The sequence below is a fragment of the Ammospiza nelsoni genome, chromosome 34 (assembly GCF_027579445.1).
Source record: "Ammospiza nelsoni isolate bAmmNel1 chromosome 34, bAmmNel1.pri, whole genome shotgun sequence".
Taxonomy (NCBI): domain Eukaryota; kingdom Metazoa; phylum Chordata; class Aves; order Passeriformes; family Passerellidae; genus Ammospiza; species Ammospiza nelsoni.
The window spans coordinates 2139594-2154777 of record NC_080666.1 but is presented as its reverse complement, the minus strand read 5'-3'; the positions used below and the strand labels follow the sequence as shown (position 1 = coordinate 2154777).

General features: G+C 41.4%; 1 protein-coding gene across 1 annotated transcript in view; it reads left to right on the top strand.

Annotated features, from left to right (window-relative positions):
* TGM1 (transglutaminase 1) overlaps window positions 1-15184 on the top strand; it is a 42057-nt gene that overhangs the window by 12662 nt on the left and 14211 nt on the right. Inside the window, exons 5-9 of the mRNA XM_059491423.1 lie at window positions 355-473; window positions 5544-5651; window positions 11981-12155; window positions 13514-13652; window positions 14797-14900. Of these exons, the coding sequence (XP_059347406.1) occupies window positions 355-473; window positions 5544-5651; window positions 11981-12155; window positions 13514-13652; window positions 14797-14900 (645 nt within the window). The remainder of the gene's footprint in view (window positions 1-354; window positions 474-5543; window positions 5652-11980; window positions 12156-13513; window positions 13653-14796; window positions 14901-15184) is intronic.

Genomic DNA, 15184 nt, shown 5'->3' with positions numbered 1-15184 from the left:
AATGGGGGAAAAATGGGGATTTTGGGGAAAAATAATTGGGAATGAGGGGGAAAATGAGGGGAAAATTGGGGAAAAAATTGGAAAAAAATTGGAAGAAAATTGGGTGAAAAATGGGGAAAACATGGGGGAAAAAATGAGAAAACATGAAAGAAAATTGGGGAAAAAAACAGGAAAAAAATGGAGAAAATAATGGTGGAAAATTGCAAGAAAATGGGGGATTTTTAGGGAAAAATTTGGGAAAATTTGAGGGAAAAGTTGGGGAGAACTGGGGGAGCTGCCAGGGTTTGATCCCTGCAGGGAAATTTGGGAATTTTGGGGTTTTTTGAGGGGAAAATTGGGATTTTTGGGGCGCAGAGGACTCGGTGTACATGGAGAAGACGAGCGAGCTGAGCGAGTACGTCCTGAACGAGAGCGGCCGCATCTTCTACGGCACCGAGGAGCAAATCGCCGAGCGGCACTGGAACTACGGCCAGGTCCCGGGGAAACGGGACAAAATCACCCCAAAAATCAGAAAAAAATGCAAAAAAATCGCTCCCAAAATCGCCGGAAAATTGGCCAAAATTGTAAAAAAATCGCCCCCAAAATCGCCTCAAAATTGCCCGAAAATCGCCTCAAAATTACCCTAAATTGGCCTTAAAATCAACCAAAAATTGCCCCCAAATTGCCCCAAAATTGGCTAAAAATTGTCCCCAAAATCGTCTCAAAATCACCCAAAATGGCCCCAAAATGGCCCCAAAATTGCCCCAAAATCATCCCAAAATAGCCCAAAATCACCCCCAAAATTGCCCCCAAATCAACCAAAAATAACCCAAAATAGCCACAAAATTACCTCCAAAATAGCCCAAAATTGCCTCAAAATCATCCAAAAATCGCCTCAAAATTGATCCCAAAATCGCCCCAAAATAGCCCAAAAATTGGCCCCAAGTAGCCCCAAAATTGCCCCAAAATTGCCCAAAAATCACCCAAAAATCGCCTCAAAATTGGCTCCAAATTGCCCCCAAAATCGCCCCCAAAACTGCCACAAAACCAACCAAAAATCGCCCCAAAATCGCCACAAAATCGCCACAAAATATCCAAAATAGCCCCAAAATCGCCCCAAAATTTCCCCAAATTGCCTCAAAATCAACCAAAAATTGCCCCAAATTGCCCCAAAATTGGCCAAAAATTGTCCCCAAATCGTCTCAAAATCACCCAAAAGGGCCCCAAAATTGCCTCAAAATCATCCACAAATCACCCCAAAATCAGAAAAAAATGCAAAAAAATCGCCCCCAAAATTGCCGCAAAATTGGCCAAAAAATCGCCACAAAGTCGTCCAAAAAATTGTAAAAAAATTGCCCCCAAAATCGCCTCAGAATAGCCCCAAAATCGCCCCAAAATCGCCACAAAATATCCCAAAAATAGTCCAAAAATAGCCCCAAAATCGCCTCAAAATGACCCAAAGTTGCCCCCAAAATTGCCCCAAATTGGCCTCAAAATCAACCAAAAATTGCCCTCAAATTGCCCCCAAAATTGGCCCAAAATTGTCCCCAAAATTGTCTCAAAATCACCCAAAAGGGCCCCAAAATTGCCTCAAAATCATCCACAAATCACCCCAAAATCACCCCAAAAATCAGAAAAAGATGCAAAAAAATCGCCCCCAAAATTGCCGCAAAATTGGCCAAAAAATCGCCACAAAACCGGCCAAAAAATTGTAAAAAAATTGCCCCCAAAATCGCCTCAGAATAGCCCCAAAATTGCTCAAAATCATCCAGAAATCACCACAAAATGCTCCCAAATCAACCAAAAATAGCCCAAAATAGCGCCAAATTCAAACCCCAAAATAGCCACAAAATTATCTCCAAAATTGCCCCGAAATTGCCTCAAAATCATCCAGAAATCACCACAAAATTGCTCCCAAAATTGCCCCAAAATAGCCCAAAAATCGGCCCCAAATAGCCCAAAATGGCCTCAAAATTGCCCCAAAATCACCCCCAAAATTGCCCCCAAATCAACCAAAAATAGCCCCAAAATGGCGCCAAATTCAACCCCAAAATAGCCCCAAAATCCCCACAAAATTGCCCCAAAATCACTGAAAATCCCCCCAAAATCACCCCAAAAATTGCCCCAAAATCGCCCCTAAAGTCGCCCCAAAATTGCCCCAAAATCAGCCCCAAACTGCGCCAAAATTGCCAAAAAATCACCCCCAAAATTGCCCAAAAATTGCCAAAAAATGGGCCCCCAATTGCTCCAAAATTGCCAAAAAATCGCCCCCAAAATCACCCAAAAATTGGCAAAAGTCGCCCCTAAAATTTCCCACAAAATCACCGAAAAATGGCAAAAAAAATTGGCCCCAAAATTGCCAAAAAATCACCCCCAAATTGCCCCAAATTGCCACAAAATCACCCCAAAATAGCACCAAAATCCACCCCAAAATAGCCACAAAATGACCCCAAAATTGCCCCAAAATCGCCACAAAATATCCCAAAAATAGCCCCAAAATTGCCCCAAAATCACCTCAAAATTGCCCCAAAATCACCCAAAAATAGCCCCAAAATTGGCTCAAAAATCGCCCCAAAATTGCCCCGAAATCATCCCCAAACTGCCCAAAAATTGCCAAAAATTCGCCCCCAAAATTGGCTAAAAATTGGCCAAAAATTGCAAAAAAATCGGCCCTAAAATCGCCTCAAAATCACCACAAAATCGCCCCAAAATCGCCCCAAAATCACACAAAAATAACTCCAAAATGGCCCCAAAATCGCCCAAAAATTGCCCCCAAAAATCACCCAAAAAAAAGCTGCAAAAGAGCCCCAAAAGTGGCCGAAAATCGCCCCAAAATCACCCAAAAATCGCCCCAAAATTGGCTCCAAATTGCCCCCAAAATCGCCCCCAAAACTGCCACAAAACCAACCAAAAATCGCCCCAAAATCGCCACAAAATATCCCAAAAGTAGCCCCAAAATCGCCCCAAAATTCCCCCAAAATAGCCCAAAAATGGCCCCAAAATTGTCCCAAATTGGCCCCCAAATCGCCCCTAAAATCGCCTCAAAATTGGCCAAAAATTGCCCCAAAATAGCCCCAAAATAGCCCCAAATCACCCCAAAATTTGCCACAAAATCACCACAAAATCACCCAAAAAAGCTCCCAAAATCACCCCAAAACCAACCAAAACCAGCCCCAAAATCACCCCAAAATCGCCCCAAAATCACCCCAAAATTGGCCAAAAATCAGCCCAAAAATAGCCCCAAAATCGTCCCAAAATCACCCAAAAATCGCCTCAAAATTGGCTCCAAATTGGCCCCAAAATCGCCTCCAAAACTGCCATAAAACCAACCAAAAATCGCCCCAAAATCGCCACAAAATATCCCAAAAATAGCCCCAAAATAGCCCCAAAATCGCCTCAAATGACCCCAAAGTTGCCCCCTAAATTGCCCCAAAATCACCCCCAAATTACCCAAAAATAGCCCAAAAATTGCCCCAAAATTGCCGCAAATTGGCCTCAAAATCAACCAAAAATTGCCCCCAAATTGGCCAAAAATTGGCCAAAAATTGTCCCCAAAATCGCCCCAAAATCACCCAAAAATCGCCTCTAAATTGGCTCCAAATTGCCCCCAAAATCGCCCCCAAAACTGCCACAAAACCAACCAAAAATCGTCCCAAAATCGCCCCAAAATCGCCACAAAATATCCCAAAAGTAGCCCCAAAATCGCCCCAAAATTCCCCAAAAATAGCCCAAAAATGGCCCCAAAATTGTCCCAAATTGGCCCCCAAATCGCCCCTAAAATCGCCTCAAAATTGGCCAAAAATTGCCCCAAAATTGCCCCAAAATAGCCCCAAATCACCCCAAAATTGGCCACAAAATCGCCACAAAATCACCCAAAAAAGCTCCCAAAATCACCCCAAAACCAACCAAAAACAGCCCCAAAATCACCCCAAATTACCCCAAAATCGGCCAAAAAATTGCCCCAAAATCACCCAAAATTCCCCTAAAATTGGCCAAAAAATTGCCCCAAAATCACCCAAAATTCCCCCAAAATTATCCAAAAATCTCCCCAAAATTATCCAAAAATCGCCCCAAAATTCCCCCAAAATCACCCCCAAAATTTCCCCAAATTCCCCTAAAAATTCCCCAAGAATCGCCCCAAAATCCCCCCAAAACGGCGCCAAAATGCCCCAAAATTCTGCCCCAAATTCCCCCAAAATTCCCCCAAAATTCCCCCAAATTTGGATTTTTTTAAAATTTCGGATGCCCCAAAATTTGGATTTTCCCACCCAAAATTTGGCAGAAAATCCCAAAAACCGCCACCAGCTGGCGCCGTTTTCCGCCATTTTTTCCCCAAATTTTGTCAATTTTTGGTGGAATTTTCTTTGAATTTTTGGGAATTTTGGGATTCACAAAATTCGGGATTTTCCACCCAAAATTTGGGCTCCAAAATTGGCAGAAAATCCCAAAAATCGCCACCAGGGGGCGCCATTTTTTTCCCGTTTTTTTCCCCAAATTTCACCCAAATTTTTGACATTTTTGGTCCAATTTTTGTCATTTTTGGTCGAATTTTTTCTTAATTTTTTGGGAATTTTGGGATTCACAAAATTTGGGATTTTCCACCCCAAATTTGGGCTCCAAAATTGGCAGAAAATCCCAAAAATCGCCACCAGAGGGCGCTGTTTTCCCGTCCATTTTTTTCCCAAATTTCGCCCAAGTTTTTGCCATTTTTGGTCCATTTTTTGCCATTTTTGGTCCAATTTTTTCTTAATTTTATGGGAATTTTGGGATTCGCAAAATTTGGGATTTTCCACCCCAAATTTGGGCTCCAAAATTGGCAGAAATTCCCAAAAATCGCCACCAGGAGGCGCCGTTTCCCCTCCGTTTTTTGCCATTTTTTTGCCATTTTTTCCCCAAATTTTGCCCAAATTTTTTGGGGATTTTTTTGGGAAAAACCCCAGAAATTCCCGAAAACCCCAAAATTTTCATTTTTCACCCCAAAATTTTCAATTTTGACCCCAAAAGTTCGAGCCGGGCGTGCTGGAGGCCTGCCTGTACATCCTGGACCGCCGGGGGATGCCCCAAAATTTCACCCAAATTTTGGCCGATTTTGGTCCAATTTTTGTCAAATTTTGGCCATTTTTGGTCCAATTTTTGCCATTTTTGGTCGAATTTTTTCTTAATTTTTTGGGAATTTTGGGATTCACAAAATTTGGGATTTTCCACCCCAAATTTGGGCTCCAAAATTGGCAGAAAATCCCAAAAACCGCCACCAGGAGGCGCCGTTTCCCCTCCGTTTTTTCCCCCAAATTTCCCCCAAATTTTGGCCATTTTTGGTCGAATTTTTTCTTAATTTTGTGGAAATTTTGGGATTCACAAAATTTGGGATTTTCCACCCCAAATTTGGGCTCCAAAATTGGCAGAAAATCCTAAAAATCGCCACCAGGAGGCGCCGTTTCCCCACCATTTTCCGCCATTTTTTCCCCAAATTTTGCCCAAATTTCGCCGAATTTTTTGGGGATTTTTTTGGGGAAAACCCCAGAAATTCCCAAAAACCCCAAAATTTTCAATTTTGACCCCAAAAGTTCGAGCCGGGCGTGCTGGAGGCCTGCCTGTACATCCTGGACCGCCGGGGGATGCCCCACAGCGCCCGCGGCGACCCCGTCATGGTGGCGCGCGTGGTGTCGGCCATGGTGAGAAATTGGGGAAAAAAACCCAAAATTTGGGAAAATTTTGGGAAAATTCCAGGAGATTTGGGAATTTTGGGAATTGTGGGCAAAAAAATTTGGGGGTTTGGGCAAAAAAATTGGGGGTTTTAGGGTGAAAAATGGGGATTTGGGGGGGAAATTTGGGGGAAATTTCTGGGATTTTCAGGGATTTTTTGGGGGAACTTTGGGAAATTTGGGAGAAATTTTGGGAAAATTCAGGGAAATTTGGGAATTTTAAGAATTTTGGGCAAAAAAATTAGGGGTTTTAGGGTGAAAAATGGGGATTTTGGAGGAAAATTTTGAGAATTTTTTGGGATTTTTTGGGGGGAATTTGAAGGAAATTTGGGAATTTTGGGGGAAAATTTGGGGAAATTTAGGGAAAAATTTGGGGGGAAATTTGGGGGAAATTTTGGGAATTTTCAGGGATTTTTGGGGGGAATTTGGGAATTTTGGGAGAAAATTTGGGAAAATTCAGGGAAATTTGGGAATTTTGGGAAAAAAAATTTGGGGGTTTTCGGGTGAAAAATGGGGATTTTGGGGGAAATTTTGGGAATTTTCAGGGAATTTTGGGGAGGAAATTTGGGGGAATTTTGGAATTTTGGTGGAAAATTTGGGGAAATTTGGGGGAAAAATTTGGGGGGAAATTTGGGGGAAATTTTGGGAATTTTCAGGGATTTTTTGGGGGGAATTTGGGAATTTTGGGAGAAATTTTGGGGAAATTCAGGGAAATTTGGGAATTTTGGGCAAAAAAAATTTGGGAGTTTGGGCAAAAAATTGGGGGTTTTAGCGTGAAAAATGGGGATTTGAGGGGAAAATTTTGAGAATTTTGGGGGATTTTTTGGGGGAATTTGGGGGAAATTTGGGAATTTTGGGAGAAAATTTGGGAAAATTCTGGGAAATTTGGGAATCTTGGGAATTTTGGGGAAAAAAATTGGGGGTTTTCAGGAAAATTTTGGGTGAAAAATGGGGATTTTGGGGAAAATTTTGGGAATTTTCAGGGATTTTTGGGGGGGAAATTTGGGAAAAATTTGGGTGGAATTTTGGGAGGAAATTTGGGACAATTCTGGGAAATTTGGGAATTTTAAGAATTTTGGGCAAAAAAATTGGGGGATTTAGGGCGATAAATGGGGATTTTGGGGGAAAATTTCGAGAATTTTTTGGGATTTTTTGGGGGGAATTTGGGGGAAATTTGGGAATTTTGGGAGAAAATTTGGGGGAAATTTTGGGAATTTTCAGGGATTTTTGGGGGGAATTTGGGAATTTTGGGAGAAAATTTGGGAAAATTCGGGGAAATTTGGGAATTTTGGGAAAAAAAATTGGGGGGTTTAGGGTGAAAAATGGGGATTTTGGAGGAAAATTTGGAGAATTTTTGGGATTTTTTGGGGGGAATTTGGGGGAAATTTGGGAATTTTGGGAGAAAATTTGGGGAAATTTGGGGGAAAAATTTGGGGGGAAATTTGGGGGAAATTTTGGGAATTTTCAGGGATTTTTGGGGGGAATTTGGGAATTTTGGGAGAAAATTTGGGAAAATTCAGGGAAATTTGGGAATTTTGGGAAAAAAATTTGGGGGTTTTCGGGTGAAAAATGGGGATTTTGGGGGAAATTTTGGGAATTTTCAGGGAATTTTGGGGAGGAAATTTGGGGGAAATTTGGGAATTTTGGGAGAATATTTGGGGAAATTTGGGGAAAAAATTTGGGGAAATTTGGGGGGAATTTTGGGAATTTTCAGGGATTTTTTGGGGGAATTTGGGAATTTTGGGGGAAAATTAGGGAAAATTCGGGGAAATTTGGGAATTTTAAGAATTTTGGGCAAAAAATTGGGGGGTTTTAGGGTGAAAAATGGGGATTTTGGGGGAAATTTGGGAATTTTCAGGGAATTTTTGGGAGAAAATTTAGGGGAATTTTGGGGGAAAAATTGGGGAAATTTGGGGAAAAAAATTGGGGAAATTTGGGGGGAATTTCGGGAATTTTCAGGGATTTTTGGGGGGAATTTGGGAATTTTGGGAGAAAATTTGGGAAAATTCAGGGAAATTTGGGAATTTTGGGAAAAAAATTTGGGGGTTTTTGGGTGAAAAATGGGGATTTTGGGGGAAATTTTGGGAATTTTCAGGGAATTTTGGGGAGGAAATTTGGGGGAAATTTGGGAATTTTGGGAGAAAATTTGGGGAAATTTGGGGAAAAAATTTGGGGAAATTTGGGGGGAATTTTGGGAATTTTCAGGGATTTTTTGGGGGGAATTTGGGAATTTTGGGAGGAAATTTGGGAAAATTTGGGGAAATTTGGGAATTTTAAGAATTTTGGGCAAAAAATTTGGGGGTTTGGGCAAAAAAATTGGGGGGTTTAGGGTGAAAAATGGGGATTTTGGAGGAAAATTTTGAGAATTTTTTGGGATTTTTTGGGGGGAATTTGGGGGAAATTTGGGAATTTTGGGAGAAAATTTGGGAAAATTCAGGGAAATTTGGGAATTTTGGGAAAAAAAATTTGGGGGTTTTCGGGTGAAAAATGGGGATTTTGGGGGAAATTTTGGGAATTTTCAGGGAATTTTGGGGAGGAAATTTGGGGGAAATTTGGGAATTTTGGGAGAAAATTTGGGGAAATTTGGGGAAAAAATTTGGGGAAATTTGGGGGGAATTTTGGGAATTTTCAGGGATTTTTTGGGGGAATTTGGGAATTTTGGGGGAAAATTTGGGAAAATTCAGGGAAATTTGGGAATTTTGGGCAAAAAATTTGGGGGTTTTCGGGTGAAAAATGGGGATTTTGGGGGAAATTTTGGGAATTTTCAGGGAATTTTGGGGAGGAAATTTGGGGGAAATTTGGGAATTTTGGGAGAAAATTTGGGGAAATTTGGGGGAAATTTTGGGCATTTTCAGAGATTTTTGGGGGGGAAACTTGGGGGAAATTTTGGAATTTTGGGAAAAAATTTGGGAAAGTTCAAGGAAATTTGGGAATTTCAAGAATTTTGGGCAAAAAATTTGGGGGTTTGGGCAAAAAATTGGGGGGTTTTAGGGTGAAAAATGGGGATTTGGGGGGGAAATTTTGGGGATTTTTTGGGGGGAATTTGGGAATTTTGGGGGAAAAATTGGGGAAATTCGGAATTTGGGAATTTTGGGAAATTTTTAAAAGGAATTTTTCCAGAGTTTTGGGATTTTTTAAAGGAATTTTTCCAGATTTTTGGGAAATTTTTTAAAGGAATTTTTCCAGAATTTTAGGGTTTTTTTAAAGGAATTCTTTCAGATTTTTGGGATTTTCTTTAAGGAATTTTTCCAGATTTTTCGGATTTTTTTAAGTATTTTTTTCAGATTTTTGGGACTTTTTTAAAATTTTTTTTCATATTTTTGGGATTTTTTTTTTTTTTAATTTTTCCAGACTTTTGGGATTTTTTAAAGGATTTGTCCAGATTTTTTTGGATTTTTTAAATAGGAATATTTTTCAGATTTTTAGGATTTTCTTTAAGGAATTTTTCCAGATTTTTGGGATTTTTTAAAGGAATTTTTTCAGATTTTTGGCATTTTTAAAAGGAATTTTTCCAGATTTTTGGGATTTTTAAAAGGATTTTTTTAAAGGAATTTTTACAGAGTTTCGGGATTTTTTAAAAACGAATTTTATCCGACATTTGGAATTTTTTAAAGTAATTTTTCCAGATTTTTGGGAAAATTTTTAAAGGAATTTTTCCAGATTTTTGGGATTTTCTTTAAAGAATTTTTCCTGATTTTTGGGATTTTTAAAAAGGATTTTCCCAGATTTTTGGGAATTTTTTTAGTAATTTTTCCAGATTTTTGGATATTTTTAAAGGAATTTTTCAAAGGAATTTTTCCAAATTTTGGGGATTTTTTTAGGAATTTTTTCAGATTTTTGGGGATTTTTTAAAGGAATTTTTCCAAATTTTTGGGATTTCTTTTAGGATTTTTTTCGGATTTTTGGGGATTTTTTCAAGGAATTTTTCCGGATTTTTGGGATTTTGGGGATTTTGACGATTTCCCAGGAACATTTTCAGGATTTTAAGGCCGATTTTGGGGTGGTTTTGGTGGGATTTTTTTGGGCAACTTTGAGATGAAATTTTCGTAATTTTGGGTCGAAATGTTGGGATTTTTGGGCCAAAAATTTTTGGGATTTTGAGGAGGAATTTTGGGGATTTTTGGGCCAAAATTGTCGGCATTTTTGGGTCAAAATTTCTGGGATTTTTTGGCCGAAATTTTTGGGATTTTTGGGCTAAAATTTTTGGGATTTTGGGGGCAAAATTTTCAGAATTTTGAGGAGGAATTTTTGGGACTTCGGGGTCGAAATTTTTAGGGATTTTTTGGGCTGAAATTTTCAGGATTTTGGGCAGGAATTTTTGGAGATTTTTGAGCCAAAATTTTTGGGATTTTGGGGAGGAATTTCTTGGGACTTTTGAGCCAAAATTTTTGGGATTTTGGATCAAAATTTTAAAGGATTTTTTGGGCTGAAATTTTCGGGATTTTTGGGCCAAAGTTTTTGGGATTTTTTGGGCCAAAATTTTTGGGATTTTGAGGAGGAATTTTTGGGATTTTTGGGCCAAAGTTTTCAGGATTTTGGGCAAGAACTTTTGAGATTTTGGAGCCAAAATTTTTTGGGATTTTTGGCAGGAATTTTGGGGAATTTTGTGGCCAAAATTTTTGGGATTTTGGATCGAAATTTTTAGGGATTTTTTGGGCTGAAATTTTCGGGATTTTTGGGCCAAAATTTTTGGGATTTTGGGGAGAAGTTTTTGGGAATATTGGGCCAAAATTTTGGGATTTTGAGGAGGAATTTTTTGTGATTTTTGGGACCAAAATTTTTGGGATTTTGGGTCGAATTTATGGCATTTTTGGGCAGGAAGTTTTGTGATTTTTGGGCCAAAGCTTTCAGGATTTTGGAGCCAAAATTTTTGGGATTTTGGGGAGGAATTTTTGGGATTTTTGGGCCAAAATTTTGGGATTGTGAGGAGGAAGTTTTGGGATTTTGGGTCGAAATTTTTGGGATTTTTGGGCAGAAAATTTTGTAATTTTTGGGCCAAAATTTTGGGATTTTGAAGAGGAATTTTGGGGATTTTTGGGGCCAAAATTTTTGGGATTTTGGATCGAAATTTTTAGGGATTTTTTGGGCTGAAATTTTTGGGATTTTTGGGCCAAAATTTTTGGGATTTTGGGGAGGAATTTTGGGGGTTTTTGGGCCAAAATTTTGGGATTTTGAGGAGGAATTTTTGGGAATTTTTGGTCCAAAATTTTTGGGATTTTGGGTCGAATTTTTCAGGATTTTTGGGCAGGAATTTTTGTGATTTTTGGGCCAAATTTTTGAGATTTTGGGCAGGAATTTTGGGGATTTTTGGATCGAAATTTTTAGGGATTTTTTGGGCTGAAATTTTCGGGATTTTTGGGCCAAAATTTTTGGGATTTTGGGCAGGAATTTTGGGGGTTTTTGGGGCCAAAATTTTTGGGATTTTGGATCGAAATTTTTTGGGATTTTTTGGGCTGAAATTTTCGGGATTTTTGGGCCAAAATTTTCGGGATTTTGAGGAGGAATTTGTGGGATTTTTGGGCCAAAATTTTTTGGTATTTTGGGTCGAATTTTTCGGGATTTTTGGGCAGGAATTTTTGTGATTTTTGGGCCAAATTTTTGAGATTTTGGGCAGGAATTTGGGGGATTTTTGGATCGAAATTTTTAGGGATTTTTTGGGCTGAAATTTTTGGGATTTTTGGGCCAAAATTTTTGGGATTTTGGGGAGGAATTTTGGGTGTTTTTGGGCCAAAATTTTGGGATTTTGGATCGAAATTTTTTGGGATTTTTTGGGCTGAAATTTTCGGGATTTTTGGGCCAAAATTTTCGGGATTTTGGGGAGGAATTTTTGGGATTTTTGGGCCAAAGTTTTCAGGATTTTGGGCAAGAACTTTTGGGATTTTGGGGAGGAATTTGTGGGATTTTTGGGTCAAAATTTTGGGATTTTGAGGAGGAATTTTTGGGAATTTTTGGTCCAAAATTTTTGGGATTTTGGGTCGAATTTTTCAGGATTTTTGGGCAGGAATTTTTGTGATTTTTGGGCCAAAATTTTGGGATTTTGAGGAAGAATTTTTGGGTCGAAATTTTCAGGATTTTGGGGAGGAATTTTTGGGGAGCTTTGGGGGAATTTCAGGATTTTGAAGACTCCAGCTTCTCCCCGGGATTAACCGCACCAATTTTGGTGGACACCTCGAACCTTTCGCGCCGGGATTTTCGCGTTTTTCAACGGATTTTGCTCAAAATTTCGCGGTTTTTCGTAAAAATTCCCAGTTTTTTTGAAAAAAACACCCCCAAAATTCGGAATTTTTTTGGGATTTTAGGTGAACTCGCTGGACGACAGCGGGGTGCTGGTGGGGAACTGGACCGGGGATTACTCGCAGGGCACGAACCCCTCGGCCTGGGCCGGCTCCGTGGGGATCCTGCGCAGCTTCCACGGCTCCGGGGCCCCCGTGCGCTACGGCCAGTGCTGGGTGTTCGCCGGCGTCGTCACCACCGGTGCGTGCGGGTTTGGACCGGTTTGGACCGGGAGGGGGAAAAAAAAACGGGGAAAAACGGCGAAAAAACGGCGAAAATCGGGCGAAAAATGGGGGAGATATGGGGGAAAAATGGGGGAAAATGGGGGAAAAATGGGGATTTGGAGTAACTGGTTTGGACTGGTTTGGGACTGGGGTTGCTGGTTTGGACTGGTTTGGATTGGTTTGGACTGGGAGGGGGAAAAAAAAACGGGGAAAAACGGCGAAAAAACGGTGAAAATCGGGCGAAAAATGGGGGAGATATGGGGGGGAAAATGGGGGAAAAATGGGGGAAAAATGGGGAATTGGGGTTACTGGTTTGTACTGGTTTGTACTGGTTTGGGACTGGGGTTACTGGTTTGGACTGGTTTGGACTGGGAGGGGAAAAAAAAAACGGGGAAAAACGGCGAAAAAACGGTGAAAATCGGGCGAAAAATGGGGGAGATATGGGGGAAAAATGGGGGAAAAATGGGGGAGATATGGGGGGGGAAATGGGGAAAAATGGGGGAAAAATGGGGATTTGGAGTTACTGGTTTGTACTGGTTTGTACTGGTTTGGGACTGGGGTTGCTGGTTTGGACTGCTTTGGACTGGTTTGGACTGGGAGGGGAAAAAAAACCGGGGAAAAACGGCGAAAAAACGGCGAAAATCGGGCGAAAAATGGGGGAGATATGGGCGGGAAAATGGGGGAAAAATGGGGGAAAAATGGGGATTTGGAGTTACTGGTCTGTACTGGTTTGTACTGGTCTGTACTGGGATTGGGATGAACTGGGAGTGGATTTTGGGCTCTAAAACGGTGAAAAATGGGCAAAAAATGGGATTTTTTCGGGGTTTTCTCTGCCTTCACCGGTCCATACTGGTTTGTACTGGTTTATACTGGTCTGTACTGGTTTGTACTGGTTTGTACTGGTTTGTACTGGTTTGTACTGGGATTGGGATGAACTGGGAGCGGATTTGGGGCTTTAAAATGGTGAAAAATGGGCAAAAAATGGCCCAAAAATGGGATTTTTTCGGGGTTTTTCCTGCCTTCACGGGTCCATACTGGTCCATACTGGTCCGTACTGGTTTGTACTGGTCCATACTGGTCCGTACTGGTTTGTACTGGTTTGTACTGGTCTGTACTGGTCTGTACTGGTTTGTACTGGTTTGTACTGGGATTGGGATGAACTGGGATAATTAGGGGGCCTTAAAATCGCGAAAAATGGGCAAAAATGGGCAGAAAATGGCCCAAAAATGGGATTTTTTCGGGGTTTTTTCTGCTTTTACTGGTCCGTACTGGTCCGTACTGGTCTGTACTGGTTTGTACTGGTTTGTACTGGTTTGTACCGGTCTGTGCCCGCAGTTCTGCGCTGCCTGGGCCTGCCCACCCGCACGGTGACCAACTACAACTCCGCGCACGACACCGACACCTCGCTGACCACCGACATCTACCTGGACGAGGCCATGCGGCCGCTGGAGCGCCTCAACACCGACTCCGTCTGGTACCGGCTTGGACTGGTTTATACTGGTTTGGACTGGGAGGGGGAAAATGGGGAAAAAACGGGGCAAAACGGGGGAAAAACGGCGAAAAAATGGCGAAAAAACGGCGAAAATCGGGTGAAAAATTGGGAAAATATGGGGATGAAAGGGTTAAAAATGGGGGGAATTGGGGTTTGGGGTTACTGGTTTGGACTGGTTTATACTGGTTTGGACTGGGAGGGGGAAAATGGGGAAAAAACGGCGAAAAACGGCGAAAAAACGGCAAAAAACGGCGAAAATCGGGTGAAAAATGGGGAAAATATGGGGAAGAAAGGGTTAAAAATGGGGGAAATGGGAACTGGGGTTACTGGTTTGTACTGGGAGGGACTGGGAGTTACTGGTTTGGACTGGTTTGTACTGGGAGGGGGAAAATGGGGAAAAAACGGCGAAAAACGGGGAAAAAATGGTGAAAAACCGGCGAAAATCGGGTGAAAAACGGGGAAAATACGGGGAAGAAAGGGTTAAAAATGGGGGGAAATTGGGGTTTGGGGTTACTGGTTTGTACTGGTTTATACTGGGAGGGACTGGGAGGGGGATAACGGGGAAAAAACGGCAAAAAACGGTGAAAAAACGGCAAAAAATGGGGAAAAAACAGCGAAAATCGGGTGAAAAATGGGGAAAATACGGGGATGAAAGGGTTAAAAATGGGGGGAAATTGGGGTTTGGGGTTACTGGTTTGTACTGGTTTGTACTGGTTTATACTGGGAGGGACTGGGAGGGGGGAAACGGTGAAAAAACGGCGAAAAAACGGCGAAAATTGGGTTAAAAATGGGTTAAAAATGGGGGAAATGTGGGGGAAATTTGGGGAGGAAAGGGTTAAAAATGGGGGGGAAATGGGAAACTGGTTTGTACTGGTTTGTACTGGTTTGTACTGGTTTGTACTGGTTCGGGACTGGTTTGTACTGGTTTGTACTGGTTTGTACTGGGATTGGGATGAACTGGGAGTGGATTTGGGGCTACAAAATGGTGAAAAATGGGCAAAAAATGGCCCAAAAATGGGATTTTTTCGGGGTTTTTTCTGCCTTTACTGGTCCGTACTGATCCGTACTGGTTTGTACTGGTTTGTACTGGTTTGTACTGGTTTGTACTGGTTTGTACTGGTTTCAGGAACTTCCACGTGTGGAACGATTGCTGGATGAAGAGGCCGGACCTGCCCCAGGGCTACGACGGGTGGCAGGTGGTGGACGCGACGCCGCAGGAGACCAGCAGCGGTACTGGGTTATACTGGTTCATACTGGTTTATACTGGTTTGTACTGGGAGGGACTGGGAGGGGAAAAAACGGTGAAAAAATGGTGAAAATTGGGTTAAAATTGGGTTAAAAATGGTGGAAAATGGGGAAAATATGGGGGGAAAATGGGATTTGGGGTTACTGGTTTGTACTGGTTTATACTGGTTTATACTGGTTCATACTGGTTCATACTGGTTTGTACTGGTTTGTACTGGGAGGGACTGGGAGGGGAAAAAACAGTGAAAAAACGGTGAAAATCGGGTTAA